At 36.1% G+C, this 26,159-nt stretch overlaps 1 protein-coding gene across 4 annotated transcripts; it reads right to left on the bottom strand.

Moving 5' to 3' along the window:
• Window positions 1-18: 18 nt before the first annotated feature.
• Window positions 19-24,244, bottom strand: ING3 (inhibitor of growth family member 3). Of its 4 annotated transcripts, XM_070616402.1 has the most exons (13): window positions 24,006-24,151; window positions 23,693-23,764; window positions 22,429-22,546; window positions 21,191-21,291; window positions 19,637-19,702; window positions 11,185-11,281; window positions 9,316-9,387; window positions 8,356-8,475; window positions 7,924-8,081; window positions 7,139-7,332; window positions 5,629-5,821; window positions 2,507-2,545; window positions 19-943 (listed from the first exon to the last, which is right to left on the bottom strand). In XM_070616402.1, exons 4-13 carry the CDS (start codon window positions 21,284-21,286, stop codon window positions 827-829), a joined length of 1,152 nt encoding a protein of 383 aa, XP_070472503.1. In that variant the 5' UTR covers window positions 21,287-21,291; window positions 22,429-22,546; window positions 23,693-23,764; window positions 24,006-24,151; the 3' UTR covers window positions 19-826. The 4 variants fall into 4 exon arrangements, 3 of the variants coding, with proteins under 3 accessions (XP_070472503.1, XP_008520003.1, XP_008520005.1); XM_008521781.2 differs by lacking the exon at window positions 22,429-22,546 and having other exon boundaries at window positions 24,006-24,244; XR_011539243.1 differs by lacking the exons at window positions 11,185-11,281; window positions 22,429-22,546 and having other exon boundaries at window positions 24,006-24,209.
• Between the last annotated feature and the right edge of the window lie 1,915 nt (window positions 24,245-26,159).

The raw sequence follows: 26,159 nt of genomic DNA, 5'->3' as shown, positions 1-26,159 counted from the left end.
GTAAAGTATAAATACAAGTAATTTTTTAAAAACTTTATTTTAACACCTAATACAATTCCAATTTTAAGGATTACTCGCACAAAAAAATAAACACATTTGGTATAAAAATGTATCACTTTAACATCCTTTCCCCTTCGGCCCCTCCCCCTCCCACCCTCGTGAGCTGCACTATCTGGATGCAGAAACATATAAAGACTAATGGCACAGATTCGTTTTCACCTACAGGAGTTTCTGTTTATGTACCCAGGTACTCTAGAGGACACCAGCCCACTCTATCACATGAACCATTTCTTTCAGCCTGCTGAATTCAGTTTCACAAAGAAACAAAGCTTATTATAAAGGCATTTAAAAAACCATTATCTTCGATTCTTTTTAGAAGCACTGACTTTTTTTTTCAACCATTTATATACAGTGTTACGTAACAGCTCTGGAGTACAGTACATGCAGCAGAACATACCTGTCGAATATAAAATACTTTGCTTAAAATCTTCATCGTTGGAATTCTTTGAAGTCTAAATTATAGAATGCCCATTACTTTGAGAAAATGGTTGAGGAGTACAAATGTCTGCATATGTTGGCCACTGAAAGAATCCAAGGCTAACTGGAATAATATTCATAGCACACCAGGGGTGCATAAATAATTTACTTACATTATTAAAATACAACCCTAAAATTCAAGTTCAAGATCTTATAGGATTGTCTATGTAAATCCTTTAAGTGGTTGCCTGGAAATGCATTGTTTCTTCTTTCTCTTTTCTTCTTTTTTAAAGTCCTATATAAAATGTTTAGTTGAAGTTTTTTTCTTCCTCAAATGAAATGACCACCTTTATTTGTGCCGACTGCCTCTTCTCTTCATCGCGGCAGTGCACTGTGGACAGTACCACTTTCCTTTCGGTGCTTCCGTCAATCCAACACATCCATAATGGAACCATTCTATAGGGCACTAGAAAGCAAAATGGAAGAAATAGCTTTTAGTATCTCCAAAGATTAGGAAGTATATTAAAATATACCCAGTAGACTGAATATTAATAATTAGATTCATGGAAATAGAATTTTTAGATCTAAGAGCTGATTTACAGGTCATTTAGTCCAACCGATGAGTTTCAGAGATGAGGCAATTGGAGGCACACAGACACTATGCATCTTTTTTAACTCTGAGGTTCATGTAATCTGCTCTCACAATCCAAAATAATGAAGTAAAATTCAGTAACTTTCATTAAGCTGGACAGTAAGTTGACACCAGCTTTCAAGGATAAGAAGTGAGATGGCTCTCTCACATAGAAGGGAAGTGTATTTTAAAGATTTTATTTAATATTCAGCCTTATTCATTCCCTCATAAAGTGGAATACGTTGGCTGTAATTAAAGATATAAAGGGACACCCTGGGTTTCCTTTCTGGGTGTCTCTCTTCCTAGATATGTAGAGAAAAGTATTCCACTCTGCAACAAATTAAGCAGTTCTACACCTCCACAGAAAATCTTAGCACTCAGAGGAGCACAACTGGGAATGAGAGGGATTAGAGAGTATGACAGGGTATTCACAGAAGTCTCAAGCATCATTTTCACTAACTGCCCCAGAAGACAGTTTCCAGTGGTGTTCTTGAAATGGCTGGGCACTACTGTTTTGCAATAACCACAAACAGCCCACAAGCGATTCTGGAGAGGGAAGCGGAAGAGACGTCTTTCTCCATCTATGGGAACATGTTGGGACTCTGTCAGCTCAGGGAAAGTACAAATTGTAATGCACCAAGCCAACTCTTCTCAATCTTCAGATTGTTTCAAAAATTTAAAACTCTCAGTATTAACCTTAGGATTCTGAGTACTTCTAAAGAACTCAGGGCTCTATTACTGCTCTGGAGTAAAAGACAGACAACAGGGGGTGGAGCTATATGAAAGCAAGGAGGGAGTGAAAACGACTGGACAAAAATATTCTCAACATTCACTAAAAACAGATCTCTAGCCAAAATTAAGCTTCATAAAACAGAAATAGGAATTAATTTCTTTCAAATCTCCTTTATTTTTTATATCAGAAGTGGCTCTTATCAGCAGACCGCTGCAGAGTACAGCAGGAAATACTACACTGACGGGAGGAAAAGAATCTCACAGTAGATGTTCAACATTCCCACCCTTCACCTGAGCATCATTATTCCTGAAAGAATGTATTGTTTTAAAGTTCCAGTTCTTCATTGTGATAAGTGAACTGGACTCTAGTAAACACAAGACTCTTTAGCAAAGAAGGAAGAGGGTATTTTTAATTTTCATACAACGTAACACCTTTTGAGAAATATAATCTGCACTCAAAACCATAAAATTAGCTTTAAAAGTTAAAATAGGGAACACAAAGAACACTACCCTATTTTGGAGAGGAATATTCTAGCATTAATATAACATAATCAACATAACCGTATACATATTTTCTTAGACTGAGAGACAGTGAATAAGAAAAATATTCAAGTAATAATAATGTCTGATTTTTTTCATTCCTAAATAGAAAAACTTAATACTCACATCTTGGTTATCACAGCCCACCATCTCACCATAGGATACCTAGTTAAAAGAAAATTAAATATTTTTATTATGACATATAACAAGCATCTAAATCCAAATTAATTGTTTATGATACTGTTAGAAAATAAAGGAAAACACATTGAATATACAATTGCATTAAGAAACAGGGTATATAGTTTTATAAACTTTATAGTTTTCTTCTAAAAGACTTTTTTGGGCAGGGGCGCAGCAGGAGACACACAGAAACTGTGTGCTCTTTGAAAGTCTGAAAGAACTGGCCCTCTAAACCCCTCACAGAGGCACCTTTGTGGGTGGTTCCTTTTGTAAAAATTTTAAGTTTCTTTCTTGGTTATTTTCCTACTTAAAGTTTTTACTTTTTCTTGGGTCCTGTTAGGTCATTTATATTTTTGCAGTCAATAGTCCATTTCGTTGAAACTTCTAAGTTTATTACCTATTTATTATATGTCCTTTCTCATTTTTCTTTTTGCTGTTTACCACCAGCAATTTGTACCACAACTTGCAATTTTTTAATTCATTTAAGTTCTCAAGGGACTGAATAATTTTTCAGACAGGTTAACCAGATGGCATATTTTCTGATTCTCTGCATGAGTAAAAACATCTGTATATAGTTCTATGCATTTGAAATACAACTTTAATGGGTAATAACTTTTGGGGGAAACTCAGATTTCTTCCTCAAAGCTCTACAGACACATTCCATCAACTTCTAGTTTTTAGTGTTATAGTGGGGAAATCTTGGGTGAATCTGATTTTGCTCTTTTGTGGGTAATCTACTTTTATTGTCAGGATATTCTTTTTTTTTTTTAAAGATTTTATTTTTTCCTTTTTCTCCCCAAAGCCCCCCGGTACATAGTTGTGTATTCTTCGTTGTGGGTTCTTCTAGTTGTGGCATGTGGGACGCCGCCTCAGCGTGGTCCGATGAGCAGTGCCATGTCTGCACCCAGGACCCGAACTAACGAAACACTGGGCCGCCTGCAGCGGAGCGCGTGAACTTAACCACTCGGCCACGGGGCCAGCCCCAGGATATTCTCTTTTTAATCATTGATATTAAAAAAGGTTTATCAGGTGACAGTAGAACAACTAGTAGACTCTTAAATGGCAAATTCAGTTTTTCTTTTTAAAGATTTTATTTTTCCTTTTTCTCCCCAAAGCCCCCTGGTACACAGTTGGGTACTTTCAGTTGTGGGTCCTTCCAGTTTCAGTATGTGGGACACCACCTCAGCATGGCCTGATGAGCAGTGCCATGTCTGCGCCCAGGATTTGAACCAGCGAAACCCCAGGCAGCTGAAGCAGAGCACACGAACTTAACCACTCGGCCACGGGGCCAGCCCCATTAAATGGCAAATTCTTAAAAATTAGATTGGAAATTCACACCACTAAGCACAATAAATGACAGACAGATTAGAGATTTAAATGTGAAGAAACTGAAGCATATCAAGAGCTAGACAAAATCATGTAAAAATTAGAAGAAACAGAATACACGCTTATGAAAGGAAAAGGGGAAGAGGCCTTCCTAAGCATTCAATCCATGGCTGACTTCACAAAGAAAAACACTGACAGTCACTACTACATAAAATTGGAATTTTAGCATTAAAAAAAACTAAACCAAGCAAAATATTTATAATGTACATGACATAAATGATAGGAAAATCAGCCAACATCATTAACAGTCAATTCATAAAAGATACCAAAATGGCCAAACAGGTCCAGTATCAGTACTAGTGCAAATGGTCCAGTATCAGTACTAGTGCAAATGGTCCAGTATCAGTACTAGTTTTGATACAAAACTATCAAACTGGTACATAGTTTTTGTTTGTTTGTTTTTTCTTTCTGCTGAGGAAGATTCGCCCTGAGCTAACATCTGTTGCCAATCTTCCTCTATTTTCTATGTGGGTTGCAGCCACAGCATAGCCACTGATGAGTGGTATAGGTCCACGCCCAGGAACTGAACCCAGGCCACCAGAGCGGAGACCATTGAACTTAACCACTAGGCCATGGGGCTAGCCTCATGGTACATGGCTTTGAAGAGAGAATAATATCCAGCGTTGGACAGGGTTTAGAAAACAGGTACGCTCATCAATTTTTGGTAATAAATTTTAGAAGATAATTTAGTAGCCTTTACCAGTATTTACAACCTAATTTTATTTCTAAAGGAATATCCTAAAAATTAGATGTATGAAATAGATTACATAAAAAAATGCTTATCATAATGTTATCTGTAATTTCAAAACATGAAAACCCCTAAAATAATCTATAGCTAAATATTGGTGAAATAAATTACAGTACACAGTATAACAGATTAACTGTGAGAAGCAAAAAAATGACCTTAAAGAAAAATCATGTTCGGTATACATGATTTAGTGAAAAAAGCCAGTTATATAAAAGAATACACCATGACTCCAACTGTCAAATTCATATACACACACACGCACACGGTGTACATATGTGTGTGCATATGTGCTTTGAACTGAATATTAGTGTCCCTCTCCCAAATTCATTTGTTAAAGTCCTAACCCCCAATGTGACTGCATTTGGAGCCAGCACCTGTGAGGGGGTGACAGAGGTTAATGAGCCCATAAAGATGGAGTCCTAATCCTACAGGGCCGGTGCCCTTAAAAGAGGAGGAAGAGATCGCAGAGCTCTCTCTCCACCATGTGAGGACACAGCAAAAAGGCAGCTAACTGCAAGCCAGGAAGAGAGCCCTCACCAGGAACAGAATCAGTCAGCACATTCATCCTGGACTACCCAACCTCCAGAACTGTGAGAAAATAAATTTCTGTTGTTTAAACCACCCAGTCTGTGATATTTTGTTATGGCAGCCTGAGCTGACTAAGACAATATGAACGTGGGGTGTGCAGTAGTGGCACACCAAAATGTTTAACTGCAGGTTATACCTGAGGGCTGATAGTATGGGTGACCTCATGTTTCTTTATACTCTTTACATTTATAGCAAACGTGTCATTTTTATAAGAATCAGGAGAAGATATACCAAAAAGCAAGGGTATTTTTAAGTGGAGCAAAAAGAGCACTTAAAAAAATGAAATAGTTCTCTTTTTCCCAGTTTATTCAGATTATGCTTTTATAGACATATCCCAGACTCTTACCTGATTACAAATGCAATACCGTGGTTCATTTGGGTCATAGGTCCAATCAACTTGACTGTTTGAATCAGATTCTGGTACTACTGTTGTTTGTTGAGAAATTTCTTGTACAACAGTTGATGATGAAGAACACGACGATAAGGAGGAGGAGGAGGAGGAAGACGATGATTGCTGGCTTGAAGACTTGTTGTTGTTTCTGAAATGACAGTACCAGTTTTATTGCTTAGCATCCAGAAGAAGCTACCTGAGAACACCTCCTGAATAAGTGGTAAGAAATGAAATGACATCAAATGTATAAAGTAATGTTTAACACTAAGTTGAAGAAATCAGATAAACAGATTTGAAAACACAATTGTTTAGAGCAACAAAGAGTAACATTTTTCATAATGGTTTTTGTTTGAGATTTTTTGTTTTCTGCAGAATAAAGGTGTTTAAAGAAAATTCTTTCAAAATATTTCAAGGTTTTTAAAATAATTTTCTAATCAGTCACTACTTACCCTGACATAAATTACAGGTAGTACTTTTAAGAATTAATATAAGTCATGGCTACCTTACAGACATTCTGTATATTTTCAAGCAAAGTGAATACCCTTCATCAAAATCTAAAACACAAATACACACAAGCATTTGGTGAAAATTATCATGACCATCAAGCGACATGTGAACACTTACCTATGTAGGACAGGAAACAGAGTGTTAAAATTCACAATTTTAAAATACACTAATGAATTTTTAAAATACAGAAATTTATCATCAGCAGTTACAATAAATTTGAGTCAATAAGATGAATTAAGTTTTAAGATATTTAGCACTTTTGTGGTAACTTTACACTGATCATTCTTTTAGGGATTTACTTAGAGAAAATACAATACATTAAAAAATAAATTATAATACAATTACTAGGTAATTAATTCTTTTGGCCTAGCATTTGAGCTTTCACTATGTAAAAACACCTAGCAGATGCAGATATCTGGGAGACATGGTGCCAAATGCTGTTAAGTTTCCATTTTTAAAGTTCATAAAATCATCCTAAAAGTGTCATATTCAAAATTTCCATAATTTCAATTTTTGGGACATGAGACCATTAAGACAACTTGCTCTTAATCAAAATGAAGAATCTTATTTTAAAAAAATTCCCAGGATGTAATTTGTATTTTATGCATTAATTTACCTTGAAATACATGACTTATAAATATATGGGTTATAAGTGAAAAAAGTTCCATAAAATGGCTTATTGCAATGAACAAAAGAAAGTAAACAGAAGCAATTTATTAACAAATCTAATTTAATCTAAGTTAAAAAATCTTTAAAAGTGTAAAGACTCTTAACACTTTTTAAAGACTTTACCCCTTCAAAGAATAGCAGTGTGAATGAAAATGTCACGTCTTTGCACCTGCCCCAAAGTTCACCCTGATCGATTATAAGCTGCTTTTGTTTAATATACGGAAGCCCAGCTGGATGCCAAGTAGACCATACTCAGTAAGGTGCAGGCTACTGTAACAATGAGACTCACTTGCTCTTTCTCCCGCTCCGTGAGTCGGCTGCTGACGAACTGGCATTCTGTGTTAACGTAGTCATGAGTGCTGAAGATGATGAATAGCCAGCTGTTTCCCTGGGCATTGAAAATTCTTTTCCCAGCTGAAAGTCATTATTCTTAAATGCTTCATAACTGGCTTTTAAACTTGATGTTCTTCGTCCCTCTTTCATCTTAAACAGACATTCATTGATACTATTAATATACATCAATATATAGAGATTTTCAAGTCTTACTAGTTACAGCGTTATTTTGATTTATCCAATATTATTTTATTTAAACTATTATTTTCATCATTGTAATTGAAGCTATAAAGATTTAAAATCAGGTTTTACACAGTTATGAAGTAACTATAGGATGGGCAACTTAATTTGGAATATAGATAAATTGTACAGAAGTGAACAAACTCAAGGCAACCTGAGTTCTGAGGTTACAGAGACTGCTCTGGAACGGGTGGAGAGGATGAAGTATTGTCTCAGCAGGTACTAGGGCTTTTGGTCAAGTACAGGGGCATCATAAGCAATTATCACAAGAAGGGATTCGCAGGCCACTTATGAATTTATTTTTTACGTTTCATTGTCAATCAGGTAATTTCTGCATATTCATTTCATTAAATAAAATGTTGGGTATCATAAAACTGTGATTTAAAAACGAAACTTTGTATGTAAGAAAATTCTTTTGTTCAAATCTAATTGTTTCTATTAGAGTTGGCCAATGATTTAGACAAAATGTAACATTCTATTTCCAAAACTTTTCCTTTTTACCTGAGCTGTCGCTTGAACTGCTTGAGCTGCTGCCATGGTAATTGCCCCTGCACCAGTTCCTGAAGATAATGAGCCAATATTATAGGATGCCAGAGGTTGGGACGAATTCACATTGTAAGCATTGTTGGAAGAGGCCGTGGAATTATTATTTCGACAACCTGTGTAGAATTAAAGAAGAAATAAAAATGGTTGGAAAGAACATAATGTCAGTGAGTTTAAAATACCTTATTTCCCAACACAAGTATAATCATGAAATTTAAATTTTCATTATCACTATAAAATTTTCACGTCACGTTTTTCATTTTTCTTCTTCCTCCATACATAGACTTTAACCAGAAAAAGAATTTGTATGATTCATTAATCCTGAATGCTTTCATTTCCCCTCATTTTAACACAAACAGAAGAAGCAAGCAGTCATATTTAAAAACTTACCTAGTGTATTCTCCTTTGAGGCGTCTGACGTAAGGGTAGACAGAAGAGCTTCAGATTTAAACTTCTTTTCAGGGATATGATCTGTTGTCGTATGGTGAGATGTTGGATTATATTTCCTTTCTGAATATAAATAAAGAATTCACGTATTTTTAAACTTCAGAGACCTACAGACAAGGCATAATACTTCCATCCAGTTATAAACCAGTATAGTTATGATCTGAGTTCCTCATGGCATACAGAACATTATGTTTTCTTAGAAGACAGGACAAAAAGAACTCTGTGTCACTTGTTTTTTAGGAGCAGACTGCTTAGACATTTAAAAAAAACCTCAGGAGCAAGTACTGAAAATAACCCATGATGCACTATGGTTTCAAATATAATACAAGCGGAATTCTGTTTTCAAAACATAATCTACAATTGAGAATAGTTTTCAATCAAAAATTCTTTCATATCCAATTGATTTGTCAAAATATGCACCAATACAGTCATCTAGCAAGCCAGCCATCTGACTAGGGATTCACTTACTCAATAACTCACCAATCATTTGAAACTTTATTATATGCCAAACAGTTGTCTAAGCACTGGAGAAGTAGATAAAAAAAGACAAAGAGTTCACCATCAAGTAGTTGACTATTTGGCTTGGTTATAACACTCTCTAGAGAGAATCACTTATCTGTGTGTATGGAATAAATGTTGCTATTAGTACCATACATTCTTCCCCTATGCATTCCAGGGAAAACAGACTAATCCCAAATCAAATATGCTTCTCCCAGATGAAGAAGATAAGCCTGCCAGTAATTGCAATAAAAAGTATATCTCACAAAATGAAAGCAAGGGAAGGATATTTGCTTCTCAATGTGTAAAGCAATGTGTTGTGTAAGGCTAATAAAAGAGAATATATAGTTAATACAATAAGTTTTAACTGTATTTAAAGTTTTAGCTGCACTAAACCAAACTTACTTTCCACTGGAGTATGTGAGTGAGCATGGTGATTGTTCACTGGCTGTGAAGGAGTATCTAATTCCAAAGATCCTACAACAGAGAGGCACAGAGATACACCACCATTAAAAGTCACCACAGAAACTTACATGTCAACCAACTATGGGCACTGTGTACCCTCACCCAGCAGAGGACTGGCAAGTTCTGATGCATATGCCTGTATCATTTTAGCCAGACATGTTAGAGGGTTCACTGCCAACTGCACCCTGAGCCAATTTCATCCTTTCTCTAAACAGTAAGTAATCCATTTCTCAATATTCACCTTAAGTACAAAAGGGCTGAAGGTATGCTAATGTCTAATTAGGGAATTCATGCCAGTGGGTACCACGTAAGTGGATGAACGGATATTTTAACTCCATTACTGATAAGATCTCAAAAACTCAACCTACTTTTGCTGAGTTAGAACCTTTTAATGGGAGATCCTAAAGTATTAGGTGATGGGACATTACTACATGAAAGAAAATTCTCTAGTCATTAAAATGACATAGGATAGTAAAGACTTCCTAAAAGAAGGCAGGGATTTTGCTTGTGAAAAGTGAGAAATAGAACCTCTACCATGAAACTTTAAAATACTTTTAAAGAAATTTTATGGGTTTATCTTGATCCCTTGAGATGAAATTATGGCAGGGCCCAGGGTAGAGCAGTTTTTATAACTTGATCCGATTTAGGTTCATATGTCTGTGTCCTTACAGAGGATGCTTCATTAACCTTCCTGCAGTACTGAATAGGCATGAATTGTTACAGTTATTATCAGCATTTCAAAAAAATCAAAGCAGCTATAGAATATTTTATTTTGTCTCAAAATACTTAATATTCTCAAATAGGGTTCCCCCAGAATAGAAGTATAACAAATAAATTAGATGATCATCTAAAGTGCTGGATATACTTTTGAATACAAAAATGCAACTATGGATACCAAGATAGATTTGTCCCTGGTTGCTTCTCTAGTTGACTTCTAGTGAGTACATAAACAGAGATACATAACCTAACACACTCTATAGAAACCCTTCATCTGTGTGTAGAAATAGGTACATGTTCTTGCTGTTTAAATGCACCAAGCGAAAAAAAACATGTTGGAACCTTTAATTAAATTTGAGGAGAAATCAGCCATAATACTGATTTGGTTCAACTAACGTTGAGTGAGTGCCTACTCTGGGCTTAGCACGACACTATCTACTTTTATGGACATAACCTATTTAGGTTGGAAGAGATGCTAAATGGGTTAAAGAAACAGAGCTCATATCTCCATTTTGGGAAGTCTCCTGAGTTAAATCCACGAAGTGATAAGGATAAATTATAGCAGGATATCAAATCAAGGCTTGCAAAGAAATATTAGAATGGCTCCTTGCTGATAAGGGAAAGCTTAAGAAACACTTCTTTGAGAAAGAGAGGATGTGCTGTGGAACCAATGAAAATCTTTCTTAGGAATACAGTTGAGGAAAAGCCTTGAGGCAGCTCTTAAGAAGAATAAATAACCTTCCACAAAGCTTCAGTGTGTAAATAGACAGGGCAAAGTCAATATCTTTAATGACAGATGGTTAGCTTGTTTCTAGATAGTTGTATTTCTTTAAATCTTTGTTCTTATCATTAACCTTACTAGCACATAGGCATATTTAATAATGGAATGACTTAATATGCTATTTTCATAAAGAGTAAGTGGAATGTCTTGCATTATCTCTCTTAGTTCCAATTGCTGGGGTCCAAGCTATCCAACCCAGTCACCACCATCCACCTAGTACAGCATCTGAGAATTCTCTGTGGGACAAGTGTCTCCTCAGTGTTTGCATATGTACTGTCCAACATTGATGGAAAACTGTAAATTTTACTTACGCCTCTCTAATATTTCTGTAATTCCAGCATTATCAGCTTCCAGCTCCATTTTAAACTTAGCCAGTTCCTGATCCAGCTTTCTCAAGTGTCGATCTACCTGTTTCAAAGAAGATCAAAGATAACCACCAAAATTTGGGACACTATTAAAGTGTCAGTTTAACGAGGAAACCTAAATCTTTGTTTCTTTTAGTGAAACTTCTTTGTATCCTCGAGCAAGTCAATTAACCTACACCTCAGGTTTTTAATCTATCAAATGAGGGTGCTAGGTTAAATAATCTCCCAAGTCACCTTTAACAAATTTTAAGTTTTAAGAAACCAGAATCACAATTTGTTAGATGTCCGGAAGAAGTGAGATATGAAAACTAAAGCAAAACTGACGTGAGGGATTTGAGGTGGGGAGGGGGTACAGCAGGGCTGGGAACTTTTCATAGTGCGGGATTACTTTCAGCCTAATCTCCTCCTACTTATAACAAGGCCAGCCACACTGCCATACCGTAATAAGTGTTATTTAGAATGAGGAGTGAAAGATCTTCAGTCCACAAACAAAGAGGCTACTATAGTCTATACATACATTTCTCTAAGGCAGGAAAGTGGACCATTATACTTGTAAACATTTATGTAAACAGTTGAAACAAAAGGGGTTTTTAGCCAGAAAACTCCATTCCCTAAAGAGCCTAGTTAAAATGTTTTATTGTAACACTACTGCCCTTGTAAAGATGGCAAAAAATTTTTTGTCATTCACCTAGACATCTTTTGACTGCTTTCAGAAAATTACAGGACACCTCAAACTAGCAATGAGTCTTAATGTATTTTCTAAGGTTAATATTAAAGATTTGTTCAATACTTTTTCTAATTTGCTACTTTGAAGTAAAACCAAAAAACACGAAATCTTTGAAAAATATTCATGTTATATTATCCACAGCAGCTCTTTTCAAACTCTGGTTTCCCAGTGGATCACTGTTATAATTAAGAGTAACTTTCTTACAAATATCAAAATGTTTACCATACAGCATGAGGGTAAAAAAATTAAATAAGACTTTCAATTAAATAATGTGTATCTAAAATAAAGGAGAAGGGGAGAAAAGTAGCCAAAGCCAATTTGTGTGTGTTAGATGCCAGGTAATGTACTTGGTGCCTTAGATCGTCTATCTTTTCTAGCCCTCACTCTGATCTTTTGAGACAGGTTATTACTGTCTCTATTTCATAAGTGAAATTACAGAAATGAGATTTAACACTGATATATTTGTAATAAATTGTGCTTATCATTTGTACCTAACATTGCCCTATGAACTTCTGTAATTGTTTTTAACTCAGAGAAATATAATTTAAATTAAAAAAAAAGGAATATTGTCTTATGATTTGTATTTTGTATATTAACAGCAACCACTGGGGTGTTTGTTTGTGATTTTTCAATAAGTTAAAGCCCAATTTTCCCTCCATCTTCACACACAAGTTATTTGTCAAAGCTTGGCAGAAGGTGTAATTACAAATTTAAAATCCTATAAGGTTACACATTGTGGACACTGGCTCCTATTCAAAGAACCTGCAGGTAATTGAGCATCCTTTAATGGAACCTCCCTTCCAATAATAAAGTGTGAACACAGACCTCAGTTATTCAAGAATCTCTTACATTGTCAAAATTTAATCTCAAGGGAAATCAGAAAAAATACTCCTTTTTAACTTCCAAGACAATTTAATGCAATGAAAATCCTCCACATCACCTTTCTTATCTACAATTATATTACTAATAAATATTGAGTTCCTATTATGTGCTTGGGGCTGGGTTAAATGGAAGATACACAAAGAATGAGAGAGAATCCTCACCTTCATAGGAATTAGAATTTAACTGAAAAATCAAGATTTATATAAGATGTTTAACATAACGAAGCTTTAAAACAATATATACCCTAGATGTAACACATGAGCAACAGCTGAAAAGGGTCAGAAGTGGCACAGAAAGAAAAAGTATAACACTGGGCTGTGGCAGACACAAAGGAGGCATGATTGAGTTAAAGGGTGAAGAATGGATTGTCTTCAAATAGACGGAAAGAAGGAGTAATAATTTAAAAACATAGAATCAGGAAGACAAACAGCATTTTCAGAGAAAAAGAAAGCAAAGTATGGTGAGGCCTGTTTTAGGTACATATAATATAGACAGGAAGAGTGTTAGAATCTCTGTTGGGGGGGGTTAGGGGTGAGATGAAGACACCAGACACCTTCCCCTAATTCACTCCACCCCTGCATTTCAGAATTGCTTCACTGCAGTAAAGATAGTATTGATAAGGTTTATCACACATGAGAGCACAGAAAATAATGATGGAGTTTCCAATGCTAGATAGCTCGGAAAAAGCAATGGGTCCCAAAGAATTAATAACTCTAAAACCCAAACACATAATTAAAATACACAAAGACAGAAAAGTCTTAATCACATTGTGGTGGGAAGCTTTGTAACAGAACTTCCAATCATTTCCACTTTCTGGTATGTAAAAAGGATTATGAACTGATCAATATTGTAAGCAATTATTAGGCAATGAGAATTGTTTTTCTTAGATTCACTACTGCTTTACTAAGTCAAATTAGAAGCTGGAAAGTAAGTTGACCACAAGATTTAACTTAAGCTATGAAGCGAAGGATACTTAAACAGTATTAAACAGCCATAGCAAGAACTGAATTGACCTTGACCGAAACCTATCGAGTGCATTTCCTCTACCCACTTGATTTTGAATAGGTAAAGCACTTATTCTAGCTGATCACCACAATGGCCCCACAGGTATCACGCAAAGCAAAAACCTAAATTACCCCACCCCTCCACAAACAACCTACTCATTACAAGTGATTTATAGTAGTAAAGAGGGTACTGATCCAATTGAGATTTTCCATTAACCATCAATTCCTAAGACAAGGCTGACCACAGAGTCTAATTGATTTGTTCCCCAATTAATGTCAGTAAATGCCAGCCACAAGTTTTTTTATTATCCCACAACCCCAAATCATAATTGCTTTAAGTTTAAATCTATTATCTTTTTTCTGACCTCCTTAGACACAAAAGAAATTCTGTAAACATTATTTGTTAACAAATTCATGATCATAAAAATATTTAAGGGGCCGGCCTGGTGGCACAGCAGTTAAGTGCACACGTTTGGCGTCTGGGAGTTCACTGGTTCAGATCCTGGGTGCGGACATGGCACCGCATGGCAAGCCACACTGTGGCAGGCGTCCCACATATAAAGCAGAGGAAGAGGGGCACGGATGTTAGCTCAGGGCCAGTCTTCCTCAGAAAAAAGAGGAGGACTGGCAGATGTTAGCTCAGGGCTAATCTTCCTCGGGGAAAAAAAAAAAAATTAAGTCATACCTGACCCCTCTGCATGAAACAAACAAAAAATCCTCATCCTTTCACATTTTTGCATAGTTGTAATCCTTTATTCTTTCCCTTTTGACTCTCCTAGTTTTCCCATATTCAAATTTTAAAATGTGCCACTAATAGACCCAAACTGAACTAAATATAGCTTTTTAAAAGTTCCTACATGATTTTATGGCTTCCAAGCCTGTCAAATTCTAAAATTTAGATGTCTAGCTTGCCCTTTCAGAATGAGCACTCAGTCTATCAGGTTCTAAGTTGAAATTCACAGCAATAAGAAATAAATTTCTATCTGTGAAAAGATCTGGTAATAGTGAATAAGGAGAATAAACTGGAGGAAGAAAAAAGAACCAGGATGGCAAATTATTTCTCTGATGACAAGTCATGAAAATGATTCTTCACATCTCTGAATTATATTTAAACTAGATGAAAATTTGATCCATCTTTAGGCTGAGTCAGATACTTGAGGCCTGAGCACATAAACTACATCTAATCATCTTTCCAAAAGACAATAAGGATAGGAGACAAATCAAAAGGTCAAACTCACATAATATATTTCCTTAATTAGAGTATCAGATAAAGAATTCTCAAATTTATAGCTAAAATGCGGGCCTGAAATATAATCATCTCAGGAATAGGCTAGGATATAAAAAAGAAGGAAGTTCAAGGGGATTGAGCACTGTAAGAGACTGCTAAAATCATTCAAGCATTAACTAAAAGCACAACTTTTATCAGAGTATACATAAATCAACTTTATTAGGTATTGTAATCTAATATGGCCTTATGACAGTGACATCTGGCTGAGGAACACAAATAAATGTTTAATGACTATGAGTATCAGGATTCTAGAGGAAATTATTTTAATAGGATAAATTTTTTCTTTCAGTCAAATTTCACTAAAACAGCTACTGAAATAAATCGTCAGTTTATTCTATTGAACTAATTCTACAGATTTCTGCCCTTGTGGATATTTAGGCAATCTGGTACAGTGAGGTACAGTGCTGGTCATAGGAATAGAAAGTTTACTACTGACTTCAAAATATTTTAATGAAAAATAATACAACGAAATACCATGCGGTATAAAACACTGAGGGGAGAAATCAAACACAATTATATACAAAATTATTGTATATTACAATCTGTAAAAATAATACACACTCACTTGAAATTAGCATAGTAATATGTTTAAGCAAAGGCACACATACAACTTCCTCTAAGGTGTATTTCACTGCCCTGCTTAAAATCCTTCACTGGCCTCCCACTACTTTTAGGATCAAGCTCACACTACTCCATTGGCTTATAAGGCCCTGTATGTGCGTGCCTGCTGCTGTCTGCCTCCTCCCACACCACTCTCCTCCTCTCACAACGCATCAACCACAATGGCTTCTTTTCTGGTTCAACCTGTGAAGCCCTTTTCCACCTTAGATTTTGCAGTTGGTACATCATCTGTCTGAAATGTTCCTCCTTAAGCTCTTTACCTGGCTGGCTCTTTCTCATTTTCCAAGTACCCCCTCAAATGTCATCTCTTAGACTACACTCATCCTGACTATACTCTTAACAGCCTCCCCTAGTTATGCGTTCTTTTCCCTTCTCTCTGCAACGTTTATTTCCTTCATAGCACTTATCAAAATCTAAAATAATCTTTAATAGTTTGCCTGTATTCATTACCTGTCCGTGTCATTACTGGCCATCCAGCACCAGTGACTGCTCAGAGTTGATCTATAAATATTTACTGAATGGATCAAAGTTATACTCTCCCAATATGTAGAATTATATAAACAGAAGATCGGGCAAATGACCTATGAATAAAAATTACTGTAGTTTTATACTTATACTATGTCCCATCCACTCACCTCTGAAGCATGCAGCATTCTAATGTTAATTCTAATGTTAAATGTTACAGGAAATTAATTGTTGTTTAATATTTATAAAGACTTTCAGTCAGATGTTTACTGTTGATATTTCAGGGAGCATAACTAATTTGAGACAGTAAATCCATTTAGTGACCTCCCTACTGAACAAGTCAATAATTCCCTTATGTTCGATTGCAATTACTTGTATAAAGTGTTTGACACCACAAGCTGCTCTGGCAATATGGTGCCACACACCAACCAAGCACAAGGAGGGTGCATAATTGTCTTTAACATTTGAATAATTATTTATTCATGATAAGTGATGTTAGTGAAAGAAGTAAAGGGAGAGGCTAAGAGTTAAGTTTTAATACACTGAGTTCCAGGGCCTAGGAATTCTCTGATAAGACAAATAGACTCAGAGAAGTCTGAGCTTGAGGAATAATTATTATATAATCATTAAAGCTAAAAATACACACAGAAAAATACTGGAGGAATGTTTTTCAACTTGGGTGGTGTGTGTGGGGATGAGGGAGGTAAAACTGGCATTTGATAGAACAGTTTTTCACCATGTGGTATTTGGTCTTACTGCCTCTGGAGCTGGGGTAGAAAATGGGAAGAGAGTTACCTCTATGTGAGACCCACTTGAATAGGGTAAGAAACAATGTGGGTCAAGGACAGAAGCCTGAGGAACAGTAGCCATTATGAGCAACATCCAAAAAGGAGATTGAGAACATCCACAAAGGTGAAAGGATAATACAGGTGATTAACATTAAGTCCCAAAGAAGATAGATTTTTATATTAAGAATATTATGGTCACCTGAAATAGCAGTGGAGTATTAAAAAGGGAAGGAAGCGGAGGAGGAGGGGAGAAGAAAAACACAACAAAGAGAAGGAGAGGGGAAGAGAAAGGAGGGAAGGGAAGGGAAAAGAGAGGAAAAGAGTAAAGAAAAAACAAAAGGCAGTCCTAGAAACAGAGGGAATGGGAAAAAACAGGTTTAACTTGGTAGAGCTGAAAGGGAAGCAATGGCTTCAGGAAAGTAGAAAATTCCAGTTAGAGAAATAAGATGGAGTGAGTCTTTAAAGGAGTGAGGGCCTACTACCTGCCAAGCTAAGAGCACTGTGTGCATACATAGGCAGATCTACACATATACATCTATCTCTTTCTATATAGGTGTGTGTGTGTGGCTATAAATAGAGAGAGAGATTCAAATTCCCCTTAAGGCACAAATTAATACTTTTTTTTACAGATAAGAAAACAGGTTGTGGGATTAAATAACTTTTCCAAAGTTCTGCTGTTCGTGAAGTGGCTGAACTCACATCTGTATGGATCCATTATGGACACCTGCTTTTCATTACATTTATTACATTTTATTAAATTTATTACATCACCTTTTACTACTTTACTCTCCAGCCTAAGTAATCTATCTTCCTCAAAGAATTTACTAATTTTTATTTTCATTCTATGTTTATCCATTATCTCTGAGTGAAATGTTTTTCCCTCAATACAACACCTAATCCAGGCCCCTGAGCCTCTCAATAAATTCTGTACAAATGCATACACACCCTCTAAGAAATCAACATTAACTCTGCGGGATTTAGTTTGGTCTTTCACCAGATATCCCTTAATATTCAGCTGCATTAATCTTTATTTGTTACATGTTTCTGTATAGCCTCTTCACTTTACTCTGTGGGCATGTCCTCCCAACTAGTTTGCAGACACCTAGAGGACAGAAGCCATACACAGTATTTAGTTTTTATTCCTCCATTATACCCAGGTAAAACTCCATCATACCAAGCACAGAGTGGATGAACAGTGTGGTTCATAAATAACAGATGGATACACACACCACGCACACATACTTAAAAAGCATATATTTACGTTAGATATATTTTTTCTAAATGCATGAAGTATTTTTAATAAAGGTGTAAAAAGCAGTAAAGTAAAAAAATATAAACAAAAGATCAGAACCAAGAGCTATATGATTTAAAAAGCAAGTAGTTTCTCAATAAAGATTGATACATACAGTCATTAAATATACAGAAGAACGTTATTAAACAAATTAGTCTTGGATTCAAATATAAACGTCTTTTTCCATGTTTATACACATAACTCAAGACCAAAACAATTAAGAACTTTTTGGTTGTTTTCATTCCACAGTAAATCAAGATATAGCACACTTTAGGCAATATCTTTTATGAAATTGTTTTTAGAATAACTCTACGAACAAAAAAGCCTAGGCTATTATAGCCATTAAAATATTTTCACCATATAAAAAGAATTAAACATTTTCTATGGCATTAAATAACAAATGTTTTCTAGTTTAGTATAGCACTTATACTGCATACCATATGTGGTATGTACCTTTGATCTTTGTCTTGCTCGCCAATGACACTTATATTTGCACGCACTTGTGCAGTAATAAAATTGTATCCAGACAAGACTATAAAAATAAGATATGAAATCTATATGCAAAAGTAAACCAAAAGTGAGCATTTGTTTTCAGCTTTAACTTGCTTTGAGACAAAACCAAAATGAGTATTTCTTAAAGTACGTATTTTAGAATATGCTTTACATAAAAAAGAGCACCATAAGTATACCAGTTTGAGAAATACTGTGTAAATCTGTCTTCTTGGTGATTTCAATCTTTAAGAAATGCTACTATGACAAGAACCGTTTTTTAAAGTTTATTTAATCTAGTGCTTCCCAGACATCTTTGCCACTGGAGCCAGTTGTTGCACGCTATCTATTGATATCATTTAATAGATAGTTGAGTACTATCTATTAACACTGATTCAAATGAGTCTCCTCTTCTTTTTAATCAGACCACCAAGAACTCTGGTCAACACAGGACTCTTATGTGCATTTTACCACAGAAACAATCTCAGGATGACTTAGGCAAGCAAAGACACTACCTCAAGAAGATAAGGATTAGTAAAATAAACTTAAACACCTATTCTTGTCAAAAAAAAAAAAAAAAGCCTAACATCAACTACAATCTTATAGCAATGCAGATTTGGCTAAAATGTAAGGTTCTTGACCTATTAACTAACACTGTGGACTCTCTGACTCTCTTCCGCAACGAAACTAAACAATAGACACAGAACTCTCAAATTAAATGGGATAAAGAGAGCAACACCTCAGTTTTAGTCTGTTATTCCTACTACATTTAAGCCAACAAAATTTAAAACATAATCCATAAGTCAAGTACTTATGGCATAACATGCACATTAGTTTACTTACCAAGTCATATATCTGGTTTGCCAACTGTACCTTCTCATCTGCATCTTCCAAAGCTTTATAGTAATCCTGAAGAAAAACATTTGCATTTCAAGAATAAATTAATAATTTAAAAATATGTGTATCCAGGACATATAACTGCATTTTCATCATCATACCTTGTTGTCACTGTCAGTCATCCCACATCAGCAATAAAAACCCAGTAAGGGATAGGGTGGGGATGGGGTAGATTAGAAATTAAGGACAACAGCCAAGAATTAAAGGAAGACATTCAGAATTCCTAGAAAAGATATAAATAAAAATAAACACCATTCCAAATCTAGCCTCCATATGAGTAAAAGTTATGTGAGCTAATGAATAGCTCTTTTCTTTAAAAAAAAAAAGATATCAATTAAGATCCATCTAATTTCTAAAGAACATTCACACTCTCCATTTTTAAAAATTTTTTACAGAAGTACAACTATTGAAAGGATTCTGACATGCACGTCCCTATTTTCCAATTGTTTTATAACTCTCATTTTAAGTTAGGTATCAATTCATACAACTCAACCTAGACTTTAGATTTCTGCTCAGTATAAAGCAAATTATTTTTTTTAAAAAAAAGGATTCTATGAATTTCCAAGAAGTACCAGACTTTTCAGGGTATATCCAAGCTGCACTACATCAAACACTTAATTGGTTAAAGCACTGATGAATGACTTTGGGATGTATACATGTGTTGCCTACCCTCACACACCTGGGCCTCCTCCAGGTATCCTCCAAGCCAGAACCAATTTTATTAGAGATTTTGAAATTTTTTTCTCCTAACAGAAATAATGTTCCCCCCATGTGGTAAAATAAATAACACAACTACTCTTAAACTGATAGTTTTCAAATTTCTTTCTCAGTTGATCCTTGAACAATTCTGTGAAGGCTGTGAGTGGGGGAGCCATTATTACTCACAGATATAAAACTAACAAAACCTCAAAGAATTCTGTATTTTTAGGCTCATTTCATGTACAAATTTGGAGTTTTAAACTAAAAGACTTTTTAAGGTTTCTTTCAACTCTGAAGATTCTGTTCTTCTGTCATTACACCAACTTAGGTACCTAGCAATATGTAAAATATATAAAAAATACATAAAAAATATTTTTATATATTTATGTTATTAAAATATATATTTAAATAAAAATATATATTAAAAAAAGCCTCAAGCTCTGCTTATTTTCACCCCAGTTTGTGGCCAAAATCAGAGGACAGTATATCTCTAGACAAGGCAACTTTAATTACCTATAACTAGAATAAAACAAATTAAAAGAAAAAATGTACGTTTTTAATGGTTCTGTAACTCTCTAATAAAAGTCATTATTATTGAAACAATGTTTTAAATTACCAAAATGTTTTAGTGATTAAAATTCCTATACCTGGAGCTCTAAAATGCAATGAATTATTTAAATCCTAAAGAGTCATTGATAACTTTCCCTCATGTTGATACCCAGAAAACTATTTAATTTGAAAATTATCTTTCTCAGAGGGCCCCCGTATTTACTGATAAATGATCCAGAATGGTGAACATACTTTTTTGATGGATGCCATTTGTTCTTCTCTCCATTCTGGTTTATTTTTCTTTGCATTCATAAAGAATTCACTGACTCTCTGTTCTAGTTGATCCATTGCATCTACAACATAATAAAAACATTTCATATTTAGATAGTCAAATTCATACACTGAACATAAATGCTTTGATTTAGGAAAAGGAAAAACATCTGACAATATAGTCTTTGACTTGAGGAATAACTTAAATACGTCATGCTTTAATTATGTAAATATATGAGGCCCTAATTGCCTTAGCAAAAAAGGCTGCAATTTCCCCTACTGACAGTTTATTTGTGTTGTTGTCACTTCAAAATTCCTTCCAATGGTCAAAGTAGTCAACAATATAGATAGGTTCTATATCATGGTTTTTGAATAGCATAAGCCTTGGGGTCAAAAGCTAATGGTATTAAGTCAGCCAAGTGTGCCAAAACAATTTCCTATTGAAAGTACCACTAGAGAATCCTCACATTTCTTTTAATACGAAAAATTGATAAAAACATTTTAACTTCTTGCTTTATGGCATTAAGCATCCCCATCATCACGTATCATGACTGAAGGTAGTAGGTACAATCATTTATTCATTTAATACATTATATTATTTATTCTAGATAAACTTTTCCTGAAGTGGGCCAAGAATAGTTACCTCATTCCATGTTTGCTAAAAAATGCAACTTTAAAATTTATATGATCAAGTCCACATTAGATGAGATTTTAAAATTTATAATGATAAAGTATAAAATAACAGCTACCTCTTGTTGAATGTGTATTTTGTATCAAGTACTATGTGTTCTAATTTATATGTGTTATTTTTAATCCTCAAATGATTCTCATTTCACAGACAATAAAAATCCCTCAGAAGTGGGAACGTAATAAAGGGCAATAGGAAGTTAGTGAAGCCCTAAAATGAACTCATATCTATCTAACATCAAAATTCATGCTTATCCTGTAGAAAACACTACTTTAGCACGTCAATTACATTAAAGTTAAAATGAATTTTGTGAGCAAGCTAGAGAAACACATGATTCAGACTTCCAGACTACAATCCACGGAATAGAAGGGGGTGGCGAAGGAGGGGCTTCCACCACACACCACCTTGTATTATGCGCCACATGAAATGGACAGGAGGCTGAGAAAAGCACAAGCACGAATAAGGGGTCTGGAAGTGTGTGTGGTGGGGGGGCCAGAGAGGCCAGGGGGTAGGAAGGACGGTTCTTATCTACCTCAAGACTCCTACACTCTGGAATGTTTGGTTCTCTCATCTCTTTCCATGATAGTCCTTTCCTCTCCATCACACATCCAAACCCAGATCTTCCTTCACCGCTACTTTTCTAAGAAAACCTGTCAGCACAAGAAACATTTTAGCTATGGCCTAAACATAGCTTGGATACATGGGATCAAGAAATATCATCTGTGGATAAACCCCATGAGGGTCAGCCATTAATATTATTTAATTAAGCAATACCTATATTTCTCCAAACAAAAGGAGTAACACAGCCAATAATATATACTTGATTACACACTTTAATTTTGTATCATAAATTTCATTTCACACTCTTAATTTTTAATATAGTATCTCTACAAGTTGGAAGAGCCATATTATATTCATTTCACAAAGGGAGAAGGTATGTGAGGTTCTTTCAGAGCACGATGGACATAAATTTGGTACTCAGCACCTTTTTCTTGTTTTGAAGTGCAGTTTTGCTGTAAGTATTTACCTTCTCATCTCCAAAGGTACTGATTTTTACCTTCTCTGAATCATAAACTCTTTAAGGAAACCTCACAGAAAAAAATGATCACATAAACTAAATACTGCTCTACGAAAGAGCAAGGTTATTTTTGGGAAAAAGTCACTGGACTACAAAGCTATCACTGAGAGAAGAAAAGCCAAAATTTTTATTGCAGCAGACAAAAAGCTTTACGGTAAAATCTTATTTCCCTTACTCCTTTTGATTGAGAAAATACCACGCTGTTGACAATTGAGAATGTATTATATAAAGCGTAACTTTTCCAATCCGACATTCCAAGTTCACCAGGGTCTCTAAAGAACTACACACAACCTGTGCTTTTATGAGTTTTCTGCTCTTAAATTTTGAATAGAATGAACTTTAACAAAAATATGAACGCTCAAATCTACGTTCTACACATAAAGTCTTAAGTCAAAGTCTTCTTAACATTGATGCCGATGTGCATTAAAACATACATCTACATTCTCCATGAAGGTATAGAAATTTTTATTGCACAGTCCTAAATTCGAGAAAGGAACACGTGTGCCCTAATGCTTCCTTCTCTTGTAAAAGCCAAAAGAAAACTATCGAGGGAAGCCAGCAAGAACAGGCAAGACTCATCATCGCCAGTTCTTTTTGACAACTCCTTCTGCACTAGCCATTGAGCGGGACGACAGTCAAACAGCAGAGGCGCAGGCGTCGACGGCAAGGCAGGCTGGCACCGAGCGCGCGGCGAACAAGGGCACACGCGCGGACTTACTCTGCACCTGCAGGTCCATCTCGCGCATCTCCGTGAAGCGGTCCCGCAGGTCCATTGGAAGCTGCTCAATCACTGTCAAAGGGAGAGTCCGTCAGAGGGGCGGGGCCAACGGCGAACGGACGCGCCTACGTCGCTGCGTGCGTGCGTGCGTCGGGGGGGTCGAGGGAGACGGCGGCCCACAGCGAGGCTGCCAGTTACCGTGAGAAAGAAACATCCCCCGCCTCCCCCTCCCTCCCGCCATCCCGCCTGTCCGTCCACTCGCGCTCCCGCCCGCCGGTCCCACCGGCGGCCCCCGCCAGCGCCGCCCACTCACTTTCTAGATAGTCCTCTAGGTACAACATCGCGGCCCTTAGAGCTGGGGGAACGAGGGGGTCCAGGGGTTTATTTGTGTCACTCGCTGTCGCCGGAGTTTTGTCCCTTCCAATATGGCGCCTCCGCTAGCAGCACCCGCTCGGCTTCGGCGGAAAAAAAAAAAAAAAAAAGAAAAAAAAAACCACTTTGGCGCCTGACGGCGCTTGCCTCACTGCCGCCCGGAGCTGTCATTGGTTGGTTGGAGCAATGACGTAAGCCGACCGGAGGCCGCCCCCGCGCCTTTGTGGGAAATGTAGTTTTATTCCCTCCCCAGCCAGAATTAATACACTGGCCCGTCTCCACGTGGAAACTACAAAAACCAGGCCGCGTTGCGAACGGTACGCAACAGAATATGAAATACGGCGCCACTGTTTATTTGTTGATTTTTGCAGGGTGAGTGACGGGAGTTGTATGCGCCTGCGTAACACAACTAGGAACAACTTTTCACCTGTTCTTTTCTGGTCTGATTCCATGCCCTGGCGTTTGTGAGTCATGGATTTCAAACAATGCTAGGCAGATACCAAAGTTCTAACGCAAAGTTCGGGCCATTTGGATTGTTTAAGAAGGAACTCTGCTGGAATTTATCCTTAGTGTCTACTTCTAAAAATATAAATGGGACGTCTGGTTGGCTTCCATGTAACTATAATAGTTTATAATAGAATACGGAGTGAATATGTATTTCCCATATTAAAAGATGCACAAGAAATTGTCACTAGTCTCTTACGTATTCCATTTTGCGGTCCGTCCTGGCGTCCTTCTAATGTAATTGAGCTATACGTATAACCTGCACCCGCAAAAATAATAATGATGATGATATAATGGATGGAGTCTTAATATCTAATGGGCTGTGCTAGCAGTAACTTTAGATTACGTTGGGTAAATAGCCTGTGTTAGATGTCTGTGGTCCTGGGCATTGTCTTTTTCTACCTTTTGACTCCTCCGGGCAAAGGTTCGCCCGTGATATATTTAGTCCTTCACTGCTCAGTTTTTCTTCTTGAAAACATCTGCACTCAGTAAAGGTTGGGTATTGTTATTTTCCACCTGTCTTAACTTTGTTTTTTGGGGAAATTTGTCTTGAGTTCATAATTTAATGTTCTATTTATGTTTTTCAGATTGCAGTTGAAACACTATGCATTGTATGTTTCCTTTTTCCCCCTCCTTCACGTATTCCTGTACTCGAGACTTAAAGACTTTTTCGCTGTTCTTAATCAGGATACTTACCTGTCATACTGATGTATCGCAAAAGAAACTTCCCTCAGTGCTAACAAGAATTATGTAATTTATTTTCTGTACTTTCATCTAAAATTTAGTGCCTTCTGTCGTCTTTCTTCCCTCCCTCTCTTTTCTTTTTCTGGCTGCGTTTAAGATGTTTTTGATATTTTTGTGGTTTCACACTGATGAATCTAGGTATGCAGGCATTCTTTCCTTCCTTCCTTCCCTCTTTTTTTCCTTAAAAAGAAAATGTGAAGCCATGCTTAGGATTTGAAAGGGTTCCCGAATCTCAGGATTAGTATCCTGCAATAGTTGTAGAAAATTCTCAACCATTCTCTCCTCAGGCTTACTTGTTTCCTATTTTCTCTGTTATCTCTTAGAATATCTATAGGACATTTGGAAGACTTTCTGCCTTTATCATCCATTTCTCTTAATCTTTCTTATATATGGTCCATCTCAAAATTTTCAAATATTTTTCATTTTTAGAAGTTTTATTTGGTTCTCTTTTCGAAGCGTTTTCTAATTTCCAATACAAATTAAACATAGTCTGTATTCTGTGTCTGTTAAATCCAATACTGAAAATTTTGTGGGTCTTTGGTGCTGTCTGTTGTTTCTTCCAGCTTTTGTTCACGGTGCCTGTTTCCTTGTGGGTTGCGATTTTGGACTCTGCACTCATGTTTCTGGGGGCTGTAACTGTGGGGATTCTTTGAGGCCAGAGTTAAAATTGAGTTTTCCTAGAGAATATTAAAACTTGCTCTGCCAGTTGCTTGAAGGCGCCATCAACCCTAGGACCAGATTAAATTCTCCACATGAGGTTCATTGCATTGCACAGATAGATTGAATTTGGGCCTCAAATCTAAACGACTTGTTATAGATTCTCAGGAGTTGTTTTTTTTTTTTTTTT

Source organism: Equus przewalskii, chromosome 4 (assembly GCF_037783145.1).
Source record: "Equus przewalskii isolate Varuska chromosome 4, EquPr2, whole genome shotgun sequence".
NCBI lineage: Eukaryota > Metazoa > Chordata > Mammalia > Perissodactyla > Equidae > Equus > Equus przewalskii.
Note: the sequence above shows the minus strand (reverse complement) of the source record. Positions and strands in the feature narration are given on the sequence as shown.

What these genes read in the sequence shown, in the direction of transcription:
- ING3 (XM_008521781.2), bottom strand. Translation starts at nt 24,033, where the DNA reads ATGTTGTACCTAGAGGACTATCTAGAAA. An exon ending in TACAGAAATATTAGAGAGGC is followed by an intron (nt 9,388 to 11,184) that starts GTAAGTAAAATT and finishes TCTCTGTTGTAG; the next exon opens with GATCTTTGGAATTAGATACT. An exon ending in CGGAGCGGGAGAAAGAGCAA is followed by an intron (nt 5,822 to 7,138) that starts GTGAGTCTCATT and finishes CTGTCATTTCAG; the next exon opens with AAACAACAACAAGTCTTCAA.